General features: G+C 46.6%; 1 protein-coding gene across 1 annotated transcript in view; it reads right to left on the bottom strand.

Moving 5' to 3' along the window:
- Positions 1 to 4502: 4502 nt before the first annotated feature.
- The window catches only part of DDX47 (DEAD-box helicase 47), a 215686-nt gene continuing 192265 nt past the window's right edge, over positions 4503 to 27923 (bottom strand). Inside the window, exons 10-12 of the mRNA XM_085601034.1 lie at positions 9115 to 9185; positions 8190 to 8319; positions 4503 to 5452 (exon numbers count right to left, since the gene is read on the bottom strand). Of these exons, the coding sequence (XP_085457160.1) occupies positions 5327 to 5452; positions 8190 to 8319; positions 9115 to 9185 (327 nt within the window). The 3' untranslated portion in view covers positions 4503 to 5326. The remainder of the gene's footprint in view (positions 5453 to 8189; positions 8320 to 9114; positions 9186 to 27923) is intronic.

The following is a 27923-nucleotide window of genomic DNA, read 5'->3' as shown; positions in this document are numbered from 1 at the left end:
AGATCAACATCTTGTGCAGTCATTTGCTTTTTACTTTTAAGGAAATGGTGCGAGCAGTAGTCCTACTCCATATCGGAGGATGGAATGGGTTCATTACTCCTAAAAGGCAAAGACTCTGTAAATCGTCCAAAAGATGTGGTGATGATGATTGGAACAGTGGTGGCCTGGATGGCGACTGCAGAGTGCAGGCTCTGTGCATGAAAGATTACTTTGTAGTGAAGAATAAGCCTCCCAAAATGCAGCTGAAGAGGGCAGCCTATTCCCAAGGAAGTCATTGGTACTTTTTCACTTCCCCTGAGGCAAAGAGAACAGGCTTGGCTTCCCAGTGGCACATCTCCTGTTCCACTGCAGGTTGACTGGTGGGGAAGATGTTCCTGTCAAGATTTTAAGCAGAAGAGGTGGTAGACTGGTAAGTGCTGTATGGAATGCTTTCAGCACTTTTTGCTGTGCCCATTTTGTATTCATGCACAGTAACATCAGCTGATTGCTCAAATATGTCATGCTCCTCAAAATTTAGATTAATGATTTTTCTGAATATTTATGCTAGGATATCAAGCAACTAGCCAACCCGGAGTTCATGGTTCTGGTGGAAGTTTTAATTAGGAACTGATACAGCAGTTTTGGCTCTACAGCCACCTTTTCCAGGTTAAGCATGTACTTGTACTCCTCTAGACACAATCTGGGACCAAACGTGTGCCACAGGTAGGTGCCATGATGGTTTTGACACTGGACTCTCTCGAGGAAAGACCCCCCTGAAAGTTACAAGTTCTTTTGATATGGCTAGGAACATAATAATGTACATGTGATAAGATGATGCCTTGCCCATTAGCGAAGCGACCATCACCGTAATGGGTTCTGCAGGGAGTTGGGAGGTTGTAGAGGAAAAGACTATAGATTTTTAGATTGCAGGGTTAGGGACTGGCTTCTTTCCAGATCTCATGATCCTACTTTAATACCTAGGGTTCAAGGCCTAAGGGCGCTTCTGGTAGAACTTTATTTGCCAGAAGTATAAATGCCCTCTTTCCCTAACTTGGACGCTGCGGTTTCAAGGTACATCATCACCAAAGCTTTTGTCGGGGTCTGTACAGTAGCACCTTGTCATATATATATATCCAAATTCCTAAAAATTATCTGTTGTGGGATGGACGCCTGGTGAGTGGAGCCACTTGAGACTCACACAGCCGTGCTGGAGTAGTCAGAAGCGAATCTAGCACCAGCAGTTAGATCAGGACCAAGAGTACAGTAGCACTTTGTCATATACAGGCCTTCGTGGTCTCCGGCACCAATATCCAAATTCCTAAAAATGATCTGTTGTGGGACGGAGGCCTTCTGAGTGGATCCACAGGATCATCATGCAGCCGTGCTGGAGTAGTTAGAAGCTAATCTAGCACCAGCAGTTGAATCAGGACCAAGAGTTCTGGATGTGACCCAGGTGATTAGAGCTGTTCAGGACCTACAATGGGATTGACAGCAACTACACTTGGGTTGTAGGGGGCCACAGTTGTTTTGAAAGCAGAGTTATCACAACAGACTCTCTTGGCTTCAGCTGCACACTTGAGGAGTCACTGAACTGAGGGCTGAAGATTGTACTGAAGCAAAGCCTGAACCAAGGTGCCGCACTGACAAGAGCTGGGAGTGGTTTGGAAGTGCATGTTCCTTTTGGTGCTAGCTCAATGGAGGCTTATGCAAAGCATGCGATCTACAGCTCACATGCCTCGAACCTATTGTTCATGGAGTCTGCTTTCCCCAGCAGTGTGGCAGATGGGGCAAGACTCAGGATGAGCTCTACTCCAAAGTGTTCAAACCACTGGTATTGGCTCCAGATAGCCCTGCAACAGTAAATAGACCAGTACAATGAATCTACATCAAATATCTGGAACTGTAGAGAATCCAGAAGTGGTTAAGTGCTCTTGGGAACATTGTGCCTTCGGTGTCAGTGTTGGAGTGATATCTAAAAAGCTTGTTAGGGCTGGAATTTCACAAGAGGCAAAATGATGCTTCTTTTGAGACTTCACATTGAAGACGGCCTCCTGTGCTACTTCTAAGGTGATGCAGTCCACATACCAACTGAATGAGGCTGTCCTTCAAATACCACATGAATAGCACGCATGCTGGAGTAATCAGGAGATGGGACACCCTGGTTAGACTTGGATTACAAGAGTATGCCCATAGAAGCTGGACTACACTCCATGTCCAAATCTCTGTTGACACTGGAGCAAAACTGAGACTTTGTAACCTGAGGAGCACCCTTATTGGGAGACTTGGTTCAGAATCTCTGCAGAACCATGCCGGTCTTGATACCCACATTCAAATGTTAGATTGGGACCCTGGGCTCAGATGATGGTCTGCAAGTGACATGGTGATGAAGTCCTCAAAGCTGGTCATTAAAGGACCCATGGCACCCGTTCCCTGGACCTCAATAACAGGATGTGACTAAAACAGGTTGACTTGTGCATGAGGAATAACAACCTTAAAACACTGTACTTTCTGCTTTCATGGGGACTCGCACCACAGCAGGAGGAGATGAGGGAGTGCCTTTGTAAGTGCACTGCACTGGCAGAAAGTGTGCTTGGAACCTAGCCCTAAGGCAGAGACAGTATATTCACTCACAATGATGAAATGCAATGCCTCCTTGCACATTGGTGCATCATTACTCAGCATGCTAGCCAGTCAGTCAGAGGAACCTCAGAGTTAAGCAGGTCAGCTGCTGCAGTTGGCGTTACCATACACATGGCCTGGTGGAATATGATTGTAACATAAGCTATGTGAGATGGGGGAAGAGAAGGAAGGAAAAGAACTGCAAAAATCCCATAAGTTATTGAGTGAGAGACCTTAAAAGAGAAGCATTTAGTGGTGCCCTACATTTGGCAGAAAAAAAAGTAACAGTTAAGGGAGTGCACCTACGAGAGGGCTATGGGAAACAGGTTGTTGTTATAGAGGTTTAAGCCTTTATTGATGGAGATGATGACTGGCACCAATCGCAGCATTTAAATCTGCTGTGGGATGGCAGTGAATCTTGGGTGACAGCGCTGGCCTCTGATGAGTACTTGGTGAGGATATTCACTCTTCACTCTTTCTCCGGCACCTCTGAGAAGGTGGCAGGGTTATGTTGACCTAATGTGTGTTTCTAGGGGGCAGAAACGTGCTTTTGACCTATGGAACATGGTAACCCACAAATTCCAATTCTACCAATAGGTGATGAGGGGTAAATAAAGTGCTAAAAAGTTTCTCTTTGGATGGAGGCTTCACAGGTGGATAAAAGGGCTGTATACAATGGAAGGTGAGGTTCTTTCTAGATGTGGGGCAGTTTGCGAGAAGCAGCAGTGGCTGTGTAGTAGCTACGCGGGAAAGCATAGATACCTAGGCTGGGACATCCTGTGATGGATGAGGTAGGAATTGTGGTTGTGAAGAGGTTTTGGATGTCTTCCTACAGTAATAAGCAGCAAGTCTTTCTCCAAGACTGCCACAGATATATTTTGACAGAAGCATGATGTATTATCCCACATCTGAATCCTCCAGATCAAACAGTTGAGCATACCTATAGATGGAAACACTTCATTCTGATCAAGTACACTTATGTAGAAGTACAACATTCCAACTGCTAAATTTTTATCTGGTGTGGCAGCAGTACACCAACTGTCTCACAAATCAATAATGCCAGATAAATGACAAAGTTGTATGTGCTGCTTGTCCTACTAGGTTAGATTCATCTACTGTTAGGGAATTTCTTTCACGTGATATTCTAGTCACCCAGGTGTACACAACTCGGATTCAAACAGCCTTATAAACAATAGTCCCTATTGTTGGGTATTTAAGTCACTGCAATAAAACTGGTGACAGCTTTTTTGGGCTACTGTGGGCCATCTTTACAGCTATTCTGGGATTAAGTGAGTATTGCAGATATTGTGAAGACATGCGCAACAATTGTGAAGTAATGATCAAACTCGTTTTAGGGGAGATTCACAACTTTTGTATTTATCAGACCTATTTTGATTTCATTTACCGCTTTGTTACATCTATTCAGGGCCATTTGGAGATATTTTGCACTATTATTACAACTAGTTTGGCATTCTTTACAGCCAGTGAGACCAAATTGAGGCTTACTATGAGGCCAAACTGACAGTTACTTTGGTGGTTTTCATTACAGCTTTCTTGCAGTTATAGTTACAACTATTTCAGGGTGGCCCGCTAGGTATATTACTGTGATAATGAGTTTTGGAGTCTATTTAAATAGCTTTTGAAGAATCCTTTCACACACAGCTGAGACAGAGAACAACATTGGGGTCATACTTACACTACACAACTGGAGGAGAGGATAAGACATTATTAAGATGCAATAGTATTAGTGGCCACCAATGTTCTATTAACTGCCAATACCAGAGCACTCAAACTGTTTAAGATACTTCCTTTGGGCACTTGACTCTCCAGGGGTAGCCTGAGCAGTCAAGGTTACTCTTAAGCTATGGCAGACGCTAGAAACAAAAGCCAAGCAAGACCAAATACTTCTCAATTGTTTTACTTGGAGAACTGGAACTTCGCAGGGATAAACGGACATATAAAAAGTTAATTTTAACTAAGAACACAACTCTCTAGCTCCAAAACCACAGCTGCAATGCCTTGAGTTTACATAGTGCTCTGCCCGTAGTCTACACTGCTGGAAACCACTTTTCTTGTCTGTGTTTGCTCTTTAGGTGAGGGGCAACAGTAAGGGAGGTATCCTAGGATGAGCCGCAAGACATACAAATAACATTTATTTGTGAAATGCAACAAACCGTGTTCATAGAGAGTTGTTAAGCAGCACAGGGAGTCATTTCTTTATTCTGATGGCAAAACAGCAGAAATGAAAGGAAGAAGTAGACAGTGTAACTTGTACCCTGCAAACAACCTTTTCCTGCTGGTGACCCCACTGCAGCAAGTTCCCAAGAATAAGTGATCATCGTGGGCAGACATCTATTGCGGTTCTTAGCATGAACTGCACTTGTACAAATCCAACTATTTACATAAAAATATGCAGAGATCATGAAGATGAAAACCTCTCCTTACTCTTACACACGGATGCTCCAGAGATGATGGGGTCTTCTGACAGGAGGGGGACACATCACCCTAAAGTTAAGAGTATGGATGGGTTGAATGTGACAAGAGACATCTGTATCCAAAATGTCCTCAGCACGCTATCCAGCGTTAGCTCAGTTCTTGAACACAAAGAGGACTCTGCCAAGTTTGGCCTGTAAGTGTTCAACAAGTGGAGTCTTTGGCTTGTGCAGTCCCTCAACTCCGGGCCAAGAGGGGGGAAATGTCCTGTGGTAACCACTTTAGCTGTCTTGGGCTAGTGAACTTTTCGCTTAAATTTCCCGCCTGCCACCTTCTTGCGGACGCCCAAAGAGCCCTCAGCATCCTCAGCGGTCTCCTCTCGTGGTCGCTTCTTCTTGCCCTCGCCTTGTTCCCGCAGCTCCTGCAGAGAGAAGAGGGATTCAGATATGACCTATGTAGAGAGCAAGGGGGTGGAGAATACTACAGCTCCCTGTTTCCAGACAGCAAGGTTCTTTGGTTCAAATCCTTTTTCTTACTGTCTCATCCAAAACTCTAACTTTATGAGCACTGACAGAGCAATTTAGGACCCACTAAGTACAGAGGTTGTTGGGGGAAGGAGGATCACTGGAGGAGTAAATGAAAGGGGACGATGTGGAAATCTGTACTGCCACCTGGCCTTTCCTCTGAAGTGACAGAACTATCTCAGATCAATGGCTCAGAGGATCCATCACCACTGGACTGGGAAACAAAGACTGCTAGCAATGATCTGGTCTTTATTTGTGCATGGCGAGTTAAACACTTAATTTATTCAGTTCAGTTAACTTAAGGCTCTTCAGTGCAAACCCTGTAACAACATTCCTGGAAAATGGCATCTAACCTGGCCTCTTACTGTAAATGTACTGGGTCTTGAGTGGTATTAGATTCTTCTGAAGGCTTCAAGCTAGTGATCCCACCCGCTTGCTCGCCAATGTGAGGCCTACTTTTGTGGTCTTGTGGAAGTGAGTGGCTTTTTTTTGCATTATCTGCTGGTGCCAAAATGGATCACTAGTGTCCCTGGGCCACCAATGCTACTACTCCCCAACTGGATAACTCCCTTTGGGCACTTGACTCTCCAGGGCAGTGTGACCAGTAAACATTTACTCTAGAAAGTGAAGAAATTAAAAAGTGCTGTAACTTCAAGGAAAAATAGAAATACATAGGTACTGAAATAAGACAGTTAAAACTATGATACACAAATAAAAAGAAAAGGTGCTGGCATCTTCTAGGTCAAGATAGATCCCTAAAAATATTCACAACATTCATGCAGGGGTTGTTCATTCATCATTGAACCCAAGGGCATCCCATAGGGCAGCATTTGGGTGTTCTTGGACAGGTCATGTTTAATGTAGGACAGCATGCAGTGAATCTGTTATTTCATGAAGCACACACATGGCATCCCAAATGCACACCACTCTTCAAACAGACTGCCAGGATCACACACACACAAGGAAGGGATAGGACCCATGTTAAGGGGGTCTCAACCAACTTTTGAAGGTGAGAGCAGGTACGCATCTACCCAACCAGGGGTATAGGCTAAAAGACCTACACATCCCTGATCAATGGTCTGCTGGCACCACCACCACTATAGCCTGGTGTGAAGGTACAATAGCCACTTCAGCAGAGCTACCTTGGCTTCATTGCTGAGCATCACAAAGTGTCATGTCCAGGGAAGGAAAAACAAATCAGGTCAGAAAATAAAAGTGAAACTGAGGACAATATTTTCCAAGCTAGTCTCTGGCTTGGAGGACCCGTCCCCACTAGCCTAAGAAGCAACAAAGTGAGCCATTAAATTTTGTAGCATCCGCAGGGTGAAACCATTTAGCTATACTGATCTCCTTTATATCAGTTAATTTGCAGCTCTCCAGCCCAAGACTTCTCCCCACAAGTTTTTTTCTGCCACCTTAAATGACCTCTTACTGGAAATAAACTGACATCTTTAAATGAGAGAGTATCAAGTTTGCCTCATCTCTATGTGGCTTCTTAGGGGATCCTCAGTAGTCAGAGATATGGAACACTATGGTGGTGGGCACTGTCTTTTACCACTGGTGTCCCAGGGCCATGTGGAAAACCTAATTCCTTCCTTTGGGCACTTGACTGTTAAGGGTGGTGAGGTGGAGTAGTCAAGGGTTTCTCCAGGAAGGAAGGGGCTCAAAGACTAAGACACAGGAGGACAGTATATACCCAGACAGCGCTGTAACTTCTAGGAAGAATAGGAATTTACTAACCGATATTTAAAAAGGGCTGTTAAAATTATGATATGGGGAAAAAAACAGCAGGTCCCAAGACTTTCTGGGGCCGAGATGTGGGCTTAAACGTTTTTATAGCACTCTAGATATTATATCCTAGAGTCCTGTGGCTAACCTTAACCTATGGGGCAATGGTCAGGTGTCTCAAACAGCTTTTGGTTTGGTTGTGTTTTTTTAGGGTGTTTGATATAATGCAACCTTTAGGGGACAAACAGTGCTGAAAATTGATGCAAGTTATTAGTCCCAGGCTCATACACACATTAAACACACTTTCCTTACTCAAAGAAAGCTAAGGGCACCAGTTATGGAAGACTGAACAGGCTTTACAGAAGAGGGCCAGTGGGCAGCTTTGCCACCAGTGAGGCATGTAAAAATGCCTCACCCTCTAAATGCGGACCCGTTTCCAATACATCAAAACGTGGTTTGAGGTGTCAGTTGCTGCTTCACTATAATGCAGGGTGCACTTGGGATGTACAGCCTTTCAAGTGACACTGTATAAAAGGTGGAACACCTTAGCAGACTTACGGATTGTGAAGTAAAATGCAGGAAAACCAAAGCAGGTGAAAAAACTAACAATGCAGGGCAGCATCACTTTTCAAAGCCATACAGAGGACTTCCGTTTCTACAGTACGGTGTCTGCTGATACTACCAGTAATGCAAGCACAGAATCGGAACCAGCACAAAAACCAGAGAAACAGACAGAGAAGAAACCGAACAAAGCCCTTTTCGGCCCTCTGAAAATTGTACCATACCAACTGCAATAATGACTACCACATTCAAAACAGAAGATATCCCTCAGTCTTTCCTCCCTTGCCTTCTCCATTAGCTCGTAGGTTTGAGACTATCAATTCCATCCTATTACGCGGTACTTACAATACGTGCAAATCTCTGGGCCTCTGCCACCCTCTCCGTCAGCATCATCACTTCCTCTTCCTGTGTGGGGAATTCAGGGAGTTTCTTGCCAATCAAGTGTTCAATTCTCTGGAACAACTCCACATCGTACCTAGTGAAAAGAATGTTATTTTTCATTAAAAGAATTTGCAAGGCGTACATGTCCCACAATCATCAGACTGCACAAGGAACTGACAAGCCTCGAGACAAGGGAAGCACTGACAGCAGGCAAGAGTTCTGTGTCGTTTTTGGGCAGGAAGTCTTTATAAGGGTTTTATTAATGCTTTCCAGTAGGAGAGAAGTACGGGAGTTTGGTGGATTACAAGGCTCTGGCTTGGCGGTAGCAGTACTAGCTGCAGGTTGATGGATCTGAGGCTTGGCGGTAGCAGTACTAGCTGCAGGTTGATGGATCTGAGGTCCAAGTTTTTGGAGGTACAGAAAGGCGATCTTACAGTGAAGCGAGGAAGGCCCAGGACTAGTGAGAAATATCGCTGTTGGACACAAACCTTGAACTCACGCGGGTCCTCGTATTATGGTTTCACAGCTGTGCAGGCTAAGTTATGAGTTAGTCACATTGAGAACTTGCACTACAGCTGCAGGTCCAGGATGGGTGTACAAGAGTCCAAGGATGCTCTTACAGTGACACCTCCAGGAGGGGTTGGTAGTACTGTTGAAATGATACAGTGCCTGGCTTATGAGCACCCAGTGCTACTGTTACAGTGGCACCTGCAGAAGTAGCTCAGCCCCTGGAAAGGGAATGACCCTACAGTGGCACCTGCTGGAGGGGGCTGAGATTGCTGATGAACTAACATAGCTTCTGGGATGGGAGCCAAGTACCATTCTTGCAGTGACACCTAGCTGCCAGGGCTGTTAGTGTCCTAGGGGTTGTGATCTGGTATCTACTTACTGTGTCACAAACGTGATCGACCTTCCAGACCGCCCAGCTCGTGCTGTTCTCCCCACACGATGGATGTAGTCCTGATTAGAACAGAGAAAAATATTTTCACTGTAGAACTTGGATAAACAAATGATCTTAGTTACCTATGTGGCACGCCAGGTCTCAGACAACGATAAACACTGCCATACAAACAGCACTGAAGATTGGAGCTAAGCAGGCCGACCATGAGTTATGCCACAAATAGACAGGAAAGAGAGAGAGAAAGAGAAAGAAAAAAGTAAAAGAGAAAGAGAGCGAGCGAGCAGACCTAGTCAGAGAGGGACAGGGAGGAGGAGTCGTGTTTTGGGAGTAAGAGAATGAGAGGAAATATTGGTGGTAAACAGTCTTTCAAGGCCGACCAAAGGCTACTTACTTTCGGTAATTATAATTTTAGTGGATACATAATGTTCCTTGACGATACGTTCCAGAAAACATTTGCCTACATAGCTCTCCAGCATTGCCAGGTGGTCACATACGGCTTCAGACGCTAATCTTCCCATTGGCTGTGACAATTATATTAGGTGCCAACCTGCATATTAAAATCCGCTCCTGGTACCTTTGCTGCTCCTCATCAAGGTAGGCAGAGGGGAACCAAAAAAGCAAGCGCAACATCGAAAAAAGCACAACATTTTTGCCTAGCTCACGATTTTATTTATCACAGCACTCAGTCCAAGGGTAGGCGGGAGGAAATAAGGAATCCACAGAAAGATTAACTACCCACCAGAAATATTTTACTGAAGATTAATAACTTTCTTCTGATGGATACATCTACCACAGATTCCTCCCCACCTTAATGAGTTACAATGTAATGCGCTATGGAAGGTGAGAAATGAAGTGCCAATGAACCCAGGAACCTGTGCAGCAACCATGGCAAAGCATGCTCGAGCTATGAAGTTGTAAGGTGCAAGGGTGGCCATATGCAGATGACAGCTACTGAATGCCTCTAGTGACTGCCATTGAAGCAGCCATAGAACAAGTGAAGTGGGCACAACTGCCTTCTAGCAGATCTTAGATTAGATTAGATGAACGATTTTGAAACAAAGGATGATACAACATGAAATGGTGCATTGGGTCAATGCTTTGCCCTTCTTAGCACCAGCGAAACCCACTAAGAGCTGATCATCCGCAGAGTGGTCAATGCAAGATACTGCATCTAGTCTTCAGTCGACGCAGACACGCTTTGTCCATGGTGGGGGAAAATAGTGATACACTGGCCCATATTAAAGTCAGATTGTACCTTAGTTTGAGAGGATTGGCAGGACCAGCTTATCCAGGTAGAACAGCTTGAATGGTGGAAAGATAGAGAGCTGTACGTTCTCTAACTCTACTAGCTGAAGATATTACCACCAACTGAATAGTCTTCAGAGTGAGAAGTTGAAACAAGAAACAGTGGCTAGGCTCAAATGGGGTAGGCTTTAATAAAGTCAATACAAGATTAAAATCCCACTGAGGCACAATGAAGAGGGGAGGGTAACACATACCATTTCAGAAACAGAACCACTAGTGGCGATCTAGCTAAAAACTGCAGCAGGGACACATGAAGGCTCATAGGGTAGTCAACTACCCTTTTATTGTAGCCACTGCCCGGCCCTGTTGGTGAACCCCATGATATCAGAAAGGCGATGCTGAAAGGGATTCAGGCATTCTGACTCACACCACTGAACGAACTAGTTCCAGCAAGCTGAATAAATGGATTTAAAAATAATTTCTCTGGCATCCAGGATGATCTCTGCAACTTCAGAAGGAACGCAAAAAGACTGTGGTTGGCACTGCACAATCTCTATATGTGGAAACGGAGTGTTTGCGCATTGGTTGATCGGATCACCCTACAGCGGGAGTGGTGAACTACCCTTTGCAGGAGAGGAAAATGTGGCTGAATACTAGGTGCCAACAGGTCTGCAAATGAGTTCCTACTCACCCATACTGGGGTGATCAGGATCAGCTGTGCTTGATATTTCCAAACCTCCAGCAGTAGCTGAATTGGTAGAAAAACAAACAGTAGTCTTCGAGATCAACGGAACCTGAAGCATTCCCAAGGGAAACATTCAGTGGGAAGTGTATGGCACAAACCTAATAACACTTCTTGTTGGGTATGGTGGAGATATAAATGGATGGTCATCCCAAACTAAAAAAAAAAATCATGTCTTACCATTTAGGGTGTAGCTCCCAATCCTGACCTCCAAAGAGAGACTACTTAAGAACATTCATTCGTGTTGAGAAAGTCTGCGAGGTGAGCAACTGCTGAGAAAATCCTCAATTGTTGCACCCACTGATATCGGCAAATCACCTCCTAACATGATCTCGCACTGCCACGTTTGTTGACGTTATGGATGATGGTGGTGTCTAACAAATTTGTATGACGTTTCCAGAGACAGACAGCCCGCAGCTTCAATACACATTTTGCCTAGTGTTGAAAATTGATAGCCAGTTGATCAAGTATGGAAATACATGGACTTCTGGCTTCTGTAGTGAATCCACTAAGACTGGCAGCACTCCAGGAAAATGTTTGCTGTGCTTATTACACAAACAGTAGAACTGTAAGCGGATAGTGATTGGACCCCGCTGTGAACCTCAAGTAACATCTACGCTAATGAAAATCGAAGTCACACCCAAATGTGGAAAAAAATAATCTGAAAGTGGCGACCATGTAGAAAGGCTTCAGAGGTGGGCATCAGACATAATGGATGGAAAAAGAAACTAAATGGTCAACATCACACGACGGGGAGGGCAACCAACAAGCGAACTCTGGACCCAACCACTAGACTGTGGAGTAATGCACAGCATGTGAATCCAGAAAAGGTTCATGTCCTGGTGGAGGGAGGGTGGTTCTGAGGTGAAGACAGGAAGGGTAGAAAATACAGATAAGCTGGATGACCCCACAACCCGTTGTGATAATCTGCTAATTAGTGGAAAAATGAGAGACTTCCCTCTACTGGAAGATGCCGGCTTGAGTTGCTGCAGCCAGAGACGTTTTGAGTCAGCTGAGTCAATGCAGATAAAACAGAACTGGATTTTCTGCTGAAGGCGTCCTCTAGATCTACCCCTGCACCCAAAGGAATGTTATACATCTTTTGAGGTGTTTGAAGCACCTGCAAAGGTTGACTGGGAGAGTGAAAAACTAAGTATGTGTTAGTAATGGGGTATCTAGTTGGCAGTGGTTTGCACCATGTCCAAGGGATCCACTCTCTTTTCATGGTGAGTGCAGTACACACCAAGTTTACCTGTGCTCACCCTCTGGTGGCTTGGTTTAGAAAAGTCAGGCAAAACTAAAGACTCAATTAGGAAAGTATTTGTGCACACACACACTCAGTAACAGTGAAAACACCACAAAAGTACTCCACACCAGTTTAGAATAATAGCCAATGAATGTGAATAAAACCAGACCAAAACAACAAAAATCCAACATACACAGGTCAAGATCTGAATTTGTAAAGATTAAATAAAAATGCAGTGCTTAGAAGTCTATCGCTCCAACTGGGGCTATCTGGTCGCGCTTGAGCAGGACAAAACCTAAAGTTCAGTGCCACCGCGATGAAGCGCAGGCTGGATACAGGAATCACTCAGACTCCTGCTCAGTACCTTGGATGCGTCAAAAACCAAAGAAGATGCATCGCCCAGAGGAGTTGAAGCGTCGCTGATGCAGGTGAGGTGTCGGATCCTTAAGGCAGTACCGGGTCGTTTAAGCGCTGCTGCTCCGGGACGATGCATTGCGCAGAGGTGGTGAATCGTCTGTTGCTGTGAAGGCCTTGGCTTCTGAAGGTGACGCGTGTTCATGTAGAGAGCGCAGAGCATCTATGTCGAACCGCTGGACCAAAGGCAATGCGTCGATCGAGAGTCATGCAGGGTGTGTTGGAGTCGAGACAGTGGACCACGGACGTCGGTGGCACGCTGTTAAGAGTCATAGAAGCAGTTCTTCGGAGGGGCTGTGGCAAAGTCAGGTCTGCGTTGAAGTAGAGGTTGTTGCGTCGCACCCTCGGCAAGTGGTGTCCACGGCTTCGTTGCAGGCAGCAGCAATGAGTCCGTTTTTCAGGGATGCGCTGGCTCTGAACTGACACTTTGGAGTTGATGTGTCAGTTTCTTGGTTGCAGCCCCAAATCCATCTCCATGGGCTCAGTACGGAGTTTGGCACCACTTGGCAGGTCAGGACTCACAGCAGAGGTGGTAGCAAGATGTATGTAAAGTCTTTGATGTCCTTGAGACTGCAGCAGCAGATGGCAAGCTCAGTCAAACCCTTGGAGAACGTTAGAAAGCAGGATGCAGACAGTAAAGTCCAGCCCTCTCACTCCCAGGCAAGAAGCAGCAGGACAACAGCAAAGCGAGCAGCAAAGTGGCAGTCCCTTCTGGTAGAGCTGTGTTCAGAGTATACAGTGTCATATACACTTTGAAGTAGGGCAACTTCAAAGAAAGGTCTTAGTAGTGCGCAAGACCCTGTCCTTCCGGCCTTGGCACCAGACACAATATAGACTGTATGCAGCTCTCTGCGTGGGGACAGGCACACCCCAATTCAGGTGCAAATGCCCACTCCTCCCATCACTCTAGCTCAGGAAGACTCATCAGTCTGGTGATGGGCCATCAGGATATGCAGGGCCCATCTCAGCTCCCTTTGTGTGCTAGTGTCTACAGTGAATTCCTACAGCCCAACTGTTCTCCAACCCAGATTTGTATTCTAGGGACAAGCAGAGGCATAGAATGGTTAAAGTATAAAAATTGCAACTTTCTAAAAGTGGCATTTTCAGAACTGTAATTTAACAATCTACTTCACTAAAAGATGTGTTATTAAATTGCGAGCCCAGGGACACCAAACTCCAATTTTTGATCTGCTCCCAATTGGAAGATACACCTGTGAAGTGTTACAAGGCAGCTCCAATGCTAACCTATGTGAGAGATAGGCCGTGCATAAGTGAAAAATGTATTTAACATTTTTCATTACCAGGAAATGTAAAACTCAAAAGTACATGTCCTAACTTTTAAATACACTGCACCATGCCCGTGGGGCTACCTAGGGCCTACCTCAGGGGGTACCTTACAAGTAGTAAAAGGGAGGGGTTGGGCCTGGCAAGTAGGTGAACTTGCCAGGTCAACATGGCAGTTTAAAACTGCACACAAAGGCTCTGCAGTGGCAGGCCTTTGACATGTTTGAAGGGCCTCTCGTGTGGGTGACACAATCAGTGCTGCAGGCCCACAAGTAGCATTTGATTTACAGGCCCTGGGCACATGTAGTGCACAGTACTAGGGACTTGTTAGTAAATCACATATGCGAATCATGGAGAAATCAAATGCCAGAACATTTTAGATACAGAGCACATGTACTTTACCACTGGTCAGCAATGATAAAGCACTCAGAGTCCTAACACCAGCAAAAACGAAGTTCAGCACACAGTCAAAAACAGGAGGTCAGAAACAAAAAAGAGAGGGGAAACCACGTGAAAAAGATGCCAGGTCTAACAGTAAGCCTGTAAATTTCAGTTTTTCTGATGCAACTGCGCCCCTGAGGAGGCTAGGTCAGGCCTCGCAAGCAAGCTGTGGCTCGGCAATTTATGAAGTGCTCTTTCTAACCGAACAATCGCTATCCATTAAGGAGGATGTCCATACAGTTACCTTGACTTCTGAAAAGCTAGCATAATGCATGCACGTATGGTAGCACAGTGTGCTGGCCATTCCTATGGATTAGAGGACATGGTCAGAGTGTCCCAGAGGTGAAGGGCATTTGCCATGCAGAGGGACAGATGGCTTGAAACAAGGACTTTCTTTTTACCCATAAAGTGCTATTTCTTTTATGCTATATCTGAAGGGGGAAAACAGTTGGGTTTAATTTTGAAACAGAAGGTTGGGCCGCTAGGCTTTCTGGCAAAGGGTTGACAAGAACTTCAGGTCATATAGAGAAAGTCAATACCGCCTTGCTATTGTCATTATACTGCAGTTCCGAAAAGGGGTTTTTCCAGGTAGCTAGGAAGGCCTCTAGTGATGACTCACTGAAAAGGATCTAAGGTTCAGCTGCTGCAAAGTTTGCAAGTTTTAAGTCAAAATGCAAATGCTTATGCTGCTTTTCGTACCACTGTGAAAAGTCACTTCTTCTGATGGCAGCCCTGAGGGTGAAGGGATATCTCCTCCTTTCAACATTCATATTGTAAATCAAAATAAAGGCTAGCATCGAAATAGTAAGGAGGAAAGAGGTTGTTGGTCTCAGCCATCTTCTGTCCAGCCTGACAATGCACAAATCATGGCACTGGAATATGAATCAAATCATTCTCCCATCCTGGCAAATATTTGGACCCTAGAAAAAAACTGCCAATGGCAGGTAATAAAATATGTTCGGATCTGTTTGGTCACTCCTATTGGATCAGTGTACTTTAAAGTTTTTAAGGGCAGCACAGACAGAAGCTTTGAGAACAACTCTGGGTGACAGCTTGACCAGAGGCCTCTTTTTAAGTGCCAAGGTCACAGGCTATGTGGGAGTGAAATCAGGGTGGGAGGCGCAAGAGTTGTTAAACACAAGGAAGCTGGCCACAGGGGTCCCGGAGTGGATATAAAACAAATCCAGCATAAGCACGCAGAAGGCCTTAACTTGCTCAGTCAGCCAATAGAGCTGGGAATACTGGTCTTACTTTTTTAATGTCAGAAATTGGCACCATCAACAAAGACCCCAGCATCAGGAATGGTGTCAAGGACCCGTAACAGACCTGGGAGCAGGACTGTTGCCTCCAGGAAGAACAATACATTTCCTTCCTTTTTCCTACTTGTGGGAGGTCCTATCTAGCGCTGGCGAACGGTTTGACATGTGTCTGAGGGGCTTAGCCAAAAACAGATTCGCCTACTTCTCTCTGATGACCTTTGGGTGCATCAGAGAACATGAGTCGCAGGTCTAGGCGTTCTGATCAGAAGCCACACAACACACGCACGCAGGTCCGAAAAAGACATTTTAGCGACACCAGGAACAGAATTTGAACCTGAGAATTTAGGAGGAGACATTTGACCTATTTGCTGTCAAAAAGTGAAGGAATTTTCTCCAGTGAGGTACCCAGAGAGCTCTGTATCTGCATCAATGAGCTGCAGAGAAAGAGGAAATGAGGTAAGCGGACCAGATGGAGTCTAATATATGCCAATGTCGTCACCTGTGGCAGTCAAGTTTACAGCTGAAGCTGCATGGCGCCACTTAACAATGTTGGAGAGCTGTTACAAAAATGTTTCAAGACCCTTATGCCGCATGGAAAGACATTCAAACAAGTTAAGGTGTTGCGGAGTGGTTGCCGAAGGAGGTACTCAGTGCGGGTTGTGACACCTTCAACCAGCACTGACCCTGCTCCTCACTGGAACAGTCCATTCGGAACTGCCAGACAAGATCCCCTCCAGAAGGAAACACAATCAACTCCATGTACGTTTCAGCCTGGTTAAGCCTGATCAGTGAGGAAACAAGCTGTACACAAATGAGGAGGCCTAATCAGGCTGAAAACGGTCTTGGGCTGCTTGTATGCTGGTTCAGCGAGGACCTGGCTTTGCAGCTCAAGCTGGACTGCACCTACTGGAACAGGGCCAAGAGTGATTTTGCATAAGGTTGGGTCTAATCTGAGGTGGCATAGTGAGCAAAAGACCAATGGGCTGGAATAATACCCTGAGCTATTGCCAGTGGTAGACAAATTGCAAACATTCCTCCCATCATATTGTGTGTGTTTGATGTAACAGACAGCCTAGAAATATGGCAAAAGCCGAATGACTGTTTGGTAACAGACACATTTGGCACAGCTGCTTAAGTTAGCCAGAGATAAAGTACTTAAATTCAGAAGTGCCACACTGTTCGCATCAAGGACATTTTAAGGTTTTCTAAAAATAGCAAACATTTCAGAACCATATCAATGCTCCAGAAGTTGCCTGAAAACAAAAATACTTACCAGTAGGAGTAGTTTTGCAGCTTGAAGAATGTTCTGGATCCACATACTGTGCCCATTCCGCCATCTAGTGGTTGGGAACAGAATCTTCCTTTCAGCGTGTCCTTTGTAGCCATATGTGCTATGTCCGCCCTAGTATGTCAGATGTGCGTCCTGGAAGCCCCTATGCGTGGTTGCCATCTTAAGATTCTTTTTACCCTCTTTGAAAACCCTTCCTAGTCTTTGTTGGCCTCCTAATGTCTTATGGTATTGCAGTATGTAGCACTCCATGTATCACCTCATTTTCCGAGGAGGTCGAAGGGCATGTGAATCCAGAAAATTCTTCAAGTTGCAAAACTGCTCCTACCGGTAAGTAAATATTCAGTTTTGCAGCATAAATCCTTTTCCAGATTCATATGCTGTGAATCGATTTTGTAACTAATATGTTGCTTAATGGCACGTTTGCTAGGAACACAAAGGTGCCCCTTTTTTCCTTGTGGAATGCGCTCTAGGTATTGCTTCTAGAAATATGCATGCTTCTTGGTAGCACAACTGGATCGTTCGCTCTATCTATCTTGTGATGGTGCCATTTGTTAGTAGTGATCCTTTGCTTGAGATTGCGAAGGATATGAAGAACTGGTTTCCCATTCTGATCTACTTTGTCCTTTCGAGGTGGTACATCACTACCTTGCATACGTTCAGAGTATGTGGGGTTCTAGCGGTTTGCATTTTTGTTTGCTGGCAAAACCCTGGGAGAGGGATTGTTTGTCTCACTTGGAACTGTGATATAACCTTGGGGAGGAAGCATACATTTTTCTGCATAACTACAATGTTTTTGAGTATCTGTAAGTAAGGCTCATCAGTGGTTAGTGCTTGTCAGTTGCTCATCCTGCAAAGCAAAGTGATCGCATTTGGAAAAGCAGTCTTTAAGGTCAGGAACAGCAGTTCTACCTTGTGTAGTGGTACAAAAGGTTCTTTCATTGTTTGAATTAGTTCTAGGTTAAGGTTCCACATTGGCATAAAGATAAATGGTGGCCGAGAAGTTTGACAGCACACACAAAAGCAAAGAAATATTATCTTGCCAAAGTAATATCACACAGAGTTCAATACGTTAAAGTCGGTGCTCCAGGGGAGAGGGGTTGCCACCAAAAGCTCCTCAAAGTTGGACTAGGTACAAGAATTGCCAAGAGCTCTCCTAGCAATCAAAAGTAGAGTAAAAGAAAGGAAAATGCTACTTATTCATTATGCATCTGTACCTGGCATGTAGAGCTGTAGATTCACATGCTTTGCATAAGTCTGCCACCTAGTGTTCGGTCCAGATGTTTGCAATTTGTTTTTCTTCGAATAAGTGTTTTCCAGTCAAGAGGTAGGTGACTCCTCCTTTCGGTGATAGTGCGCATGGGCATCGACTCCATTGTTAAGATTGTTTTCCCGCAGAGGGTGAGAATAGAGTTAGTAAGAGTAGAATGGAGATGTCCATGCGTATGTATGCAAGTAAGATAGTACTGGAACAGGTACAGGTCCACGGGTGGGTGCATGTGAATCTACAGCTCAAGAACAGATGCATACTGAGTAAGTAGCATTTTCCGTTCTAGGCATGTAAGCTGCAGATCACATGCTTTGCATAGACTAAGCAGTAATCTTCAAAAGCGGTGGCTAACCTGTAGTTGTTGCAGTCATTTGAAAGAGTGTACGTAGATCTGCCTGGCCTACATTAGCTTGTTGTCTGACTAACACATCTACACAGTAGTGTTTTGTAAATGTGTGTGGTGTAGACCATGTTGCAGCTTTACAGAGGTCAGTTATAGGAATGTTTCCTAAGAAAGCCATAAAAGCCCCTATTTCTTCCAGTGGAATGCACTCTACGGGGAATTGGTAAAGTCCTCTTTGCTTCTGTATAGCATGTCTGAATACATTTGACTATCCACCTGGCAATACCCGATTTAGAAATGGGATTGCCTTTGTGTTTCGGAGCAAAAGCAACAAAGTTGTCTAGTTTTACGAAAAGGTTTTGTCCTTTCAATGCAATCGAGTAATGCTCGTTTAAAATCTAAGGTGTGTAGAGCTTGTTCTGCCACTGAATCCGGTTGAGGAAAGAACACAGGCAACTCAACAGGTTGGTTGATGTGGAAGGCATATACTACTTTGGGTAGAATTGTAGGGTTTGTGCGAAGAACCACTGTATTCTGGTGTACTTGTAAAAATGGTTCTGTTACGGTTAATGCCTGAAGTTCACCCACTCTCCTCAGTGATGTAATCGCAATGAGGAAAGCAACTTTCCAAGTGAGAAATTGCAGTTCACATTTATGCAATGGTTCAAAGGGTGGACCCATTAGTCGGGTAAGGACAATATTAAGATTCCACAGCTGATGCAGTCTGGAATCTGTATCTGTGTGTACAAGTATTGACCCATTTTTGAAGGTGGGCACCATTTTGGGAGTCTGGCATGGGTCCCCTTTATTAGATATTGTTTTCCTTCATGTGAAACCTCTTTTACAGGATGTTGTCTGCAAGCATCCGTGGCTTCCAACGGAAGCTGTAGAACAAAAGCAGCTCTGCTTGGGCTATAGAAACACCATATACATACAGTAATACCTTCATCTTATGTTTTCAGAACGCTTCTTGGAAGGCTAATCTTAGGATATCCTCCTAATAACATGCATTTGGCTCACTAATGATCATACAAGCTGTTCATAAAAGCTGTTAAGATATCCAAGTGCCCTACAAAGACATCACTTATTGGCCAGGGTGACTGTGCAAGCGTTGACAACATTAGCCTCTCACAATACTCATTCATACCATTTCTAATACGGAGCTGGCTCTTGGGTAGTAAGTCTCCACAATTTATTATAAGATGCCATGACCCAGACTTTGTTCTCTCCACTCAGTGTAACAATAATAACAAACTATTTACCTTTCTGATAAAGACGCTATCCAACAGCAGATACTTCACCTTCTGAATATTTCCCCAGGGGTCAGACCGGATCCGTTAACTTGTACAGCAGTACCTCTGCACGCTGGTAGGTAGTACTGAGCAGCTCTGCACTGAGACAGTAAGGCTTCGGAAATGATGTGCAGAGAGTATAAAGGTGCCACTATTGCGTGCAGTTGCTTTCGATACTGTCCGTGACCCCCAATCACAGAGCCCCAAAGTAAAATCGGTTGTAGCCAGTGTGCAGATTCCTAGACCTGGGATATTATTAATGAAGAGAGCCCAATTCACAGAATGGGAGGATGGGAGTGTGGGTGAGAAATCACAAATTTGATCCAAAAATAGGCTTATACAGTTTTTGACAAGCAATGCCTGGCTGCCAAGGTGACATCAGCTACCTCTGGAGGAAGGTCAAAGGTGTTCTGCTGTCGCCACCCAATTTCTATGCATGAATGCCCAGGTGAAGAACTCTGCTCTGTTGCTGCACCTGCAGGCCCTCCCAGAGGGGCAGCCTGATCGGAGGACAGGTGCTCAAGCCCAGGAGTTCTGGTTACCATATTCTCTGTGTCCAATCCGAGCAACTAGGATTACTTGGGTCCTGTCAGTCCTGATCTTCAGAACTCTGGGCAGAAGCCGTTTCAGCATTACGCGTCTCCTAGCAAGAGACGCAGTGGCATAACAAAACGTGAGTGTGCCCCCCTGCAAGGTATTCTGAAGGGGCCCCTCAAACTCACATCGGTAGGGGCTGAGGGGGGGCCCTTCCAGTATGGGTAAGCCTGGGGTCCCCCCGCACAGGCTGTGGGGGCCTTTGTTACGCCCCTGAAGAGACGCCATGGAAACTCCAAAGCACAGAGCTGCCAACATTGCACAGTCTCAGCACGAATAGACTGAGCCAAGGTTCTCGCCAATCACGAAGAGACCTTGGACCACCTATTTGTGTCACTTGTGATCCGCTAGGCATCGCCGGCTTAGTTTGTCTGCCCTGGCATTTAAGGATCCTACCAGATGGTTCTCCACCTGGAAAATGCCATGATGGTTAAGCCATTTCCAGAAGCTTGTGCCTCCTGACACAGGGTCAGTTGTGGAAATATTGAAAGGGTAACTGTTCCTTTAAGAGCGTACCTTTGGGTGGAAAAGTGGTTCATGTGAGGGGATCTTCAGGAAGTAGTTGTGAGAAGTTGGCCTGGTATATGCTGTCCACTAGCTACAGTGGGCACCTTGCACCAGTCCAAACGACCCTTATTGATGATGAGGTCAAAGACAACCTTTATTGAAAGCTATCCTAGTGGTAGCTATGGAGAGCAGCCTTCAGGCTAAGTCTTGTAGGAATGTAGAGCAGCTTGTTTTACCAGATCAGAACCTCCTGAATGACCAAATGAAAGGAGAACCACACAAGAGATATATAAAATACATGTATTTATTACTAAACACTCTCTACTAACCTCTTTATGAGATTAGAGCACAAAGCACACAATATTAAATCACTAGAACAACAGTAAATAGCACAATACACAGCGGGCTCCAGGGGGAGACCGAACCATATACTATGAAAGTGGTAGAACAACCACAACTTAACTAGACCGTGCCTAGAGCACGTAGAATCGCTGGGATCCCCAGGAACCACCAAAAGTAGTGACACAGGGGACCCACGGTGGACGAGTGCAGTGTGTGAACACAGGCACGAGCACCATACAACTCTATGGGAAAGTCGCGGTTGGAAATTTAAAGATTAATAACACTTCGGAGAGGACTTTAAGCAAACCCTTTAAAACATAGAAGGTTCTAAGGCCAGCACCCATGAGAGTACTGAAGTACCAGTGTTACCTATCCCAGAGGAGCCGGGTGCATAAGGGTCAAGTGATGTCTGAAACCTTCGGCGTTTTCAATGGCCTGATGCGGAAAAGTGCTGCTGCCAGGAAGATGAAGTGTCCGGTGGGATTCAAGCCTGGATCCAAGGTGAGAAGAACCTGAAAGCAGAGGGGACAGGGTCTGGGTCACTTCAGGGTGACCAGGACCACGATAGAAGAATGCCCACTGATGTCGGGTGCTTCAGGTGAGATGATGCGATGCTTGACTCTGCAGCCAAGGGGACCACGAGACATTGACGACGACCAAAGTCCGGAGGTGAGCTGTCCCACGAAGGATGTAGAGTGCTGGGGGGTCAGTGTCCGGATTGAACACCTACAAGCCTTGGCAACTGCAACCCACGCAGGTAGAGGAAATAAGCTTCGGTGAGGACCAGCAAGGTCCTGGGGACTCTCCAAGCTATGGAGAGTCAGGGTACGTCTGGAGCAACCAGGAAAGCCCAAAGTCAAAGCTACTTTCACAGGGACCCACGGGTCAACGGACCAGGGATCGCAAAGGGACCTTGAGCTGAATCTCAAAATACCAGCCCACGGAACACTCGTGGAGTGTAGGCCGGAAATCTTCGGTGGAAATACTGCTCGGGGTCAGAACTACAAGTAGCCCAAAGCACAGCCTCAGGGATCGCCGAAAAGCATAAACTGCTGCAAAAGTACAGGGTGCACAGGGGTTTTGGTTGCACGGTCCCCACGAGGGATACTGGTCTCAGAATTGCTGAGAGAGCAGATCGACCTCCGAGACCCCGGGAACCCACCTCCTGTGTTGCAGAAATCTTCGGAGTCCTCAAGAGCTGCAAACTGGTCAGATGCGTTTAGGTGCCTGCTGCTGCAGAGGAGTAACTCCTTTACTCCAAGGGTGATTCTTCAGTCATCCAACGTCGTGCAGATCGTTGAAGTACTTGGTTTCTGTAGCAGAGTTTAGTCCAGGTAAAATCTAAGTTCCTGTAGTCAGGGGTTCCTACTTTATACTCAAGTAAGGGTTGGGACAAACTCTGAGGACACCCATGTCCTTTGTCCAGTTTCATGCCAGAGCAGGAGAAAATGGCTCCTACAACCAGTTTGAGATGGACTATGCACAGGGACACCAAATGTGCCCCTAGTGCAGACATCAAAGCACTCTGAGTGCACCCACCCCCAATACACTAAATCCTGTCTGGGAAGTGGTCACAACTCCCTGTGACAGGAAACCTATTATCAGGCCTTCCCCTGCTGGAGCTTGGCTCAGCAGCAGGAGGGCAGACTCGTGTCTGTGGCTGGCAGCATCCATTTTGTGATGCCCAGGTCGAGAAGAACAAGTTACTTACCTTCGGTAACGCTTTTTCTGGTGGATACAGTATCTGCCTGTGGATTCCTCACCTTGTGAATATCCCCTGCGCCAGCAACATTCGGAAACTTTTGTAGCAGTCCACGCCGATGAGGTCGAAGACGACGTCACAGAGGCACGGCTCCGCTCGCGACTCCGCTGACGTCACCGGCTCCATAAGAAGACCTCCTCGGCGTGATGACGTCAGTTCCGCCCCTTTTTTCCGTGCCTTCGAGGCACACGGACGGACTGACAGCAATATGTACATAAACAGTACACACAGTACACAATATGCATATCAACACACACAGTGTGGAGAAGAAACATCAAAGCACTAGAAATAACCTAATGCCCTTGACAGTCATAAACACATTTGAAATCATCAATAGAATTACAGGCATAGAATTACAGGTATAGAAGGATGGACAACGGGGAGGCGGGTGGGTCAGTGAGGAATCCACAGGCAGATACTGTATCCACCAGAAAAAGCGTTACCGAAGGTAAGTAACTTGTTCTTCTGATGGATACATCTGCCAGTGGATTCCTCACCTTGTGAATAGATTCCACAGCAGTCCCCACTCCCGGAGGAGGGTGTCCATCCCCCTATACCAGAAAGTCCTGAAGGACGGATCGAGCAAAGTGTCCGTCCCTCCTCACCTCAGTGTCCAAGCAATAATGTTTTGCGAAGGTGTGGAGGGAGGCCCAAGTTGCCGCCCTACAAATGTCCTCCACAGGAACACCCCTAGATAAGGCAGATGTAGAAGACTTTGCCCTGGTAGAATGAGCCCTCAAACCCTCCGGAGGCTCCTTACCAGCTAGGGAGTAGCAGATCTTGATGCAAAGCACAATCCATCTTGAAAGGGTGCACTTGTGCACCGCACGACCCTTTCTGCAGCCAGCAAAACCCACAAAGAGCTGGTCATCAATCCTGTAGTCTTTTGTCCTGTCCAGGTAAAAGCTCACCGCCCTCTTAGGGTCCAAGCGGTGAAGTCTCTCCTCCTCCTTGGAAGGGTGAGGGGGAGGATAAAAGGTAGGAAGAGTAATGGACTGCCCCAGATGGAAGGGAGTCACCACCTTAGGCAAAAACGCAGCCCTGGTCCGGAGTACCATCCGTTCAGCATGCACAGTCAAGAATGGGGGTTTTGAACTAAGAGCTTGAAGCTCACTTACCCTCCTTGCCGAGGTGATCGCAACGAGGAAAACCGTTTTAAACGACAACAGCCTCAAGGGACACTTATGTAAGGGCTCGAAGGGAGAACCCATAAGATAAGTCAGTACAAGGTTTAAATCCCATTGAGGTAGAATAAAAGGAGTAGGAGGAAATTTATTTGTGAGGCCCTTGAGAAACCTAAGTATAATAGGTGATTTAAACAATGACGGCTGATCCGGCAGGCATAGGAAAGCCGACAAAGCCGATAAATATCCTTTAACTGTGGCCACAGCAAAGCCTTGCTGAGCAAGAGAAAGGGCAAACTGCAAAATGTTGGAGCCTTCAAGGGATCAACTGACCTCTCTCCACACCAGAAAACAAATTTAGACCATCTATATGAGTATATGGATTTGGTGGAGTGTCGCCTGGCCGATAAAATAACATCCACCACATCAGGAGGGAGAGAGAAAGAATTCAGGTTGCCCCGTTCAATCTCCAGGCATGAAGGTGTAAGCTCTGGAGGTGGCTGTGTAGAACCTGCCCCTCCGACTGCGAGAGGAGGTCTGCCCTCAGAGGGAGACGGAGCGGAGGGCACGAGGAGAGGTGGAGAAGATCTGTATACTACACCCTTCTTGGCCAATCCGGGGCGATCAATATAACTTGTGCCCGGTCTTGGCGAATCTTCCTCAGAACCTGAGGAATCAAGGGTATGGGAGGAAACGCGTAAAGGAGTCGTGAGCCCCAACTCAACTGGAACGCGTCCCCTAACGCTCCCTGCAACGGATACTGGAGACTGCAGAATGACGGGCAATGAGCATTCTCGTGAGTGGCGAACAGGTCCACCCGAGGAGCTCCCCACATCCGAAAGACGTGACGAACTATCTCTGGATGAAGCCTCCACTCGTGGTCGGCAGAGAACTGCCGACTGAGACTGTCCGCACGCACGTTCAGAACTCCGGCCAGATGATTTGCCATCAGACAAATCCGATGGTCCTGAGCCCAGGACCATAGACGCAGGGCCTCTCTGCAGAGACAAAGAGACCCCACTCCTCCCTGTTTGTTTATATACCACATCGCGGTCGTGTTGTCCGTCAGGACTTGAACAGACTGACCGCCTTGAGAGCCAAACGCATCGCCCGTAACTCCAGAAGGTTGATGTGAAGCAACCTTTCCTCTGGAGACCAAAGACCCTTGATCTCCAGATCCCCCAGATGAGCACCCCACCCTAAGGTGGATGCATCCGTTATCACTGTTGTCACCGATGGAGGTAGATGGAAGGGCTTTCCTTGGGACAGATTGCCCTCCACGCTCCACCAAAACAGATCCGCCGCAGCTTCTCTGGAGATCCTCACAGACTCCCTGAGATTTACTTTGTGCTGATACCACTGCTTGCGGAGGCACCACTGGAGCGCCCTCATGTGCCAGCGTGCATGGTTGACCAACAGTATGCAGGAGGCGAACAGACCGAGCAGGCGAAGGACCTTCAGAACTGGAACAACCGCTCCGCTGTAAAACAAAGGAATCATTTCCTGTATGTCGAGAATCCTTTGAGGAGGAGGGAATGCTCGACACACAGTAGTGTCCAGTACCGCACCTATGAACAGGTTGCGCTGAGAGGGCACCAGGTGAGATTTGGGCACATTGATCGAAAAACCCAATCTGAACAACAGCCGAGTTGTATCCTGCAGATGACACAGCACCTTCTCCGACGACTCCGCCTTGATCAGCCAGTCGTCTAAATAAGGGAAAACCGAAATTCCCGATCTTCTGAGATGGGCTGCCACCACTGCCATCACCTTTGTGAAGACTCGAGGTGCCGAAGTAAGACCAAACGGGAGGACCGCAAACTGATAATGTTGCGACCCTACCGTGAAACGGAAATACTTCCTGTGCGACTTCAGAATGGGGATGTGAAAATACGCATCCTGCAAGTCGAGCGACACCATCCAGTCCTCCTGATTCAGCGCCTGAAGAACCTGCGCAAGGGTGAGCATCTTGAACTTTTCCTGTTTCAGGTACAAGTTCAGGATTCTGAGGTCCAATATCGGACGCAATCTGCCGTCCTTTTTCGGAATCAGAAAATACCGGGAGTAGCATCCCTGACCCCTCTCCTGCTCCGGAACCACCTCTATCGCACCCTTCTGAAACAACTTCAGGACTTCTTCCTGCAGGAGAAGACGGTGGTCCTCCGAGCAAGCTCCTTGGCAAGGAGGGTAATTTGGAGGGAATTCCCGAAAGGGAAGGGCGTACCCATTTTCTACAAGATCTAGAACCCAGAGATCTGTAGTTACAGATTCCCAATCTTGTAGAAAATGGGTAAGCCGGCCCCCCACAGGACCAGCATGATCCGGAATGTCGAATCTAGGGATGTTTTGCGGTGGTGGGAGGGGCTGAGGAAGAGGAAGAGGAGGAGGAGAGTTGACGGCCACGTGAGCGACCTCTAAGTCTTCCTCTATATCCCTTGGAGCCTTGCTGCTGCTGCTGCTGCTGCTGCTGCTGGGTTGGCCTAAAAGACCGAAAACTCGCCCTTCCAAATCCTCTGTACCTCTTGAAAGTACCTCTCGGCTGGGATTGAAGGCCCAACGACCTAGCCGTAGCCTTACTCTCTTTGAAGCGCTCCAGAGCAGCGTCAGCCTTCTTCCCGAACAGACCAGACCCATCAAAAGATAAATCCAATAAGGTTGACTGGACATCCGAAGAGAATTCAGAGGACTTAAGCCACGCACCCCTCCTGGTGGCAACAGAAGACACCATGACCCTGGCAACTGAGTCTGCTGTATCCAGGCCACTCTGAATAACCTGGCGAGCAGCCGCCTGGGCATTCGATAGTACTTCATTGAAGCCTGCTCTATCCTCCTCTGACAGTTTAGGTGCCAACTTTTTAGCAGAATCCATAAGCGCATGGATATAGCGCCCCAACAAACAAGTCGCATTTGAAGATTTCAACGCCATACTGGCTGAAGAAAAGACCTTCTTGGCCGATTGGTCTACCTTCTTTGCCTCCCTGTCCCCTGGGACTTGAGGAAACGCACCTTTAGAACGTCCAGAACAAGCCGCCTGAACCACAAGACTTTCAGGTGAAGGGTGTGAAGACAAAAACTCAGGATCCCCTGGAGCCACCCTATATCTTCTTGCAACTACCTTGGATACTGCAGGAGCTGAAAAAGGCTCGCGCCACACATCCAGCACAGGCTCCAATAACGCCTCATTAAAGGGCAACAGAGGCTCTGACACCGCAGTTGGAGAATGCAACACCTCAGTCAAAATATTGGACTTGAATTCAGTAGCTGGCAATTGAAGGTCCAACAACTCTGCAGCCTTTCTAATTACAGCATGATAGGGTGCCGCGTCTTTAGAAGGTTCATCCGATGGCGGAGTGATCTCCCACTCCGGAGACAAATCCAAACCACTTGCCTCCTTCAACTCGTCAAACACCTCATCAGATTCGACCAATTCCCCCTCTTCAGCCTCATCCATCAGAAAGCGTCTCTACTCCAGCACCCTCTGCGCCTCTCTTCTTGAACGGATCCGCACCTGCGGCGTCGGCGGCGCCGTGATCGAATCCGACGGCGCCGGCAATGGCGTCGAACGCGGATCAGCTGGAGCAGCCGGCGTCGAACGAGGTCGAGTCGGCGCCGGCGAAGAGGGAAGCGGCGTCGATGTTCTCGGC

The sequence above is a fragment of the Triturus cristatus genome, chromosome 4_2 (genome assembly GCF_964204655.1).
Source record: "Triturus cristatus chromosome 4_2, aTriCri1.1, whole genome shotgun sequence".
NCBI classification, from domain to species: domain Eukaryota; kingdom Metazoa; phylum Chordata; class Amphibia; order Caudata; family Salamandridae; genus Triturus; species Triturus cristatus.
This window is presented reverse-complemented; position numbering and strand designations above follow the sequence as displayed.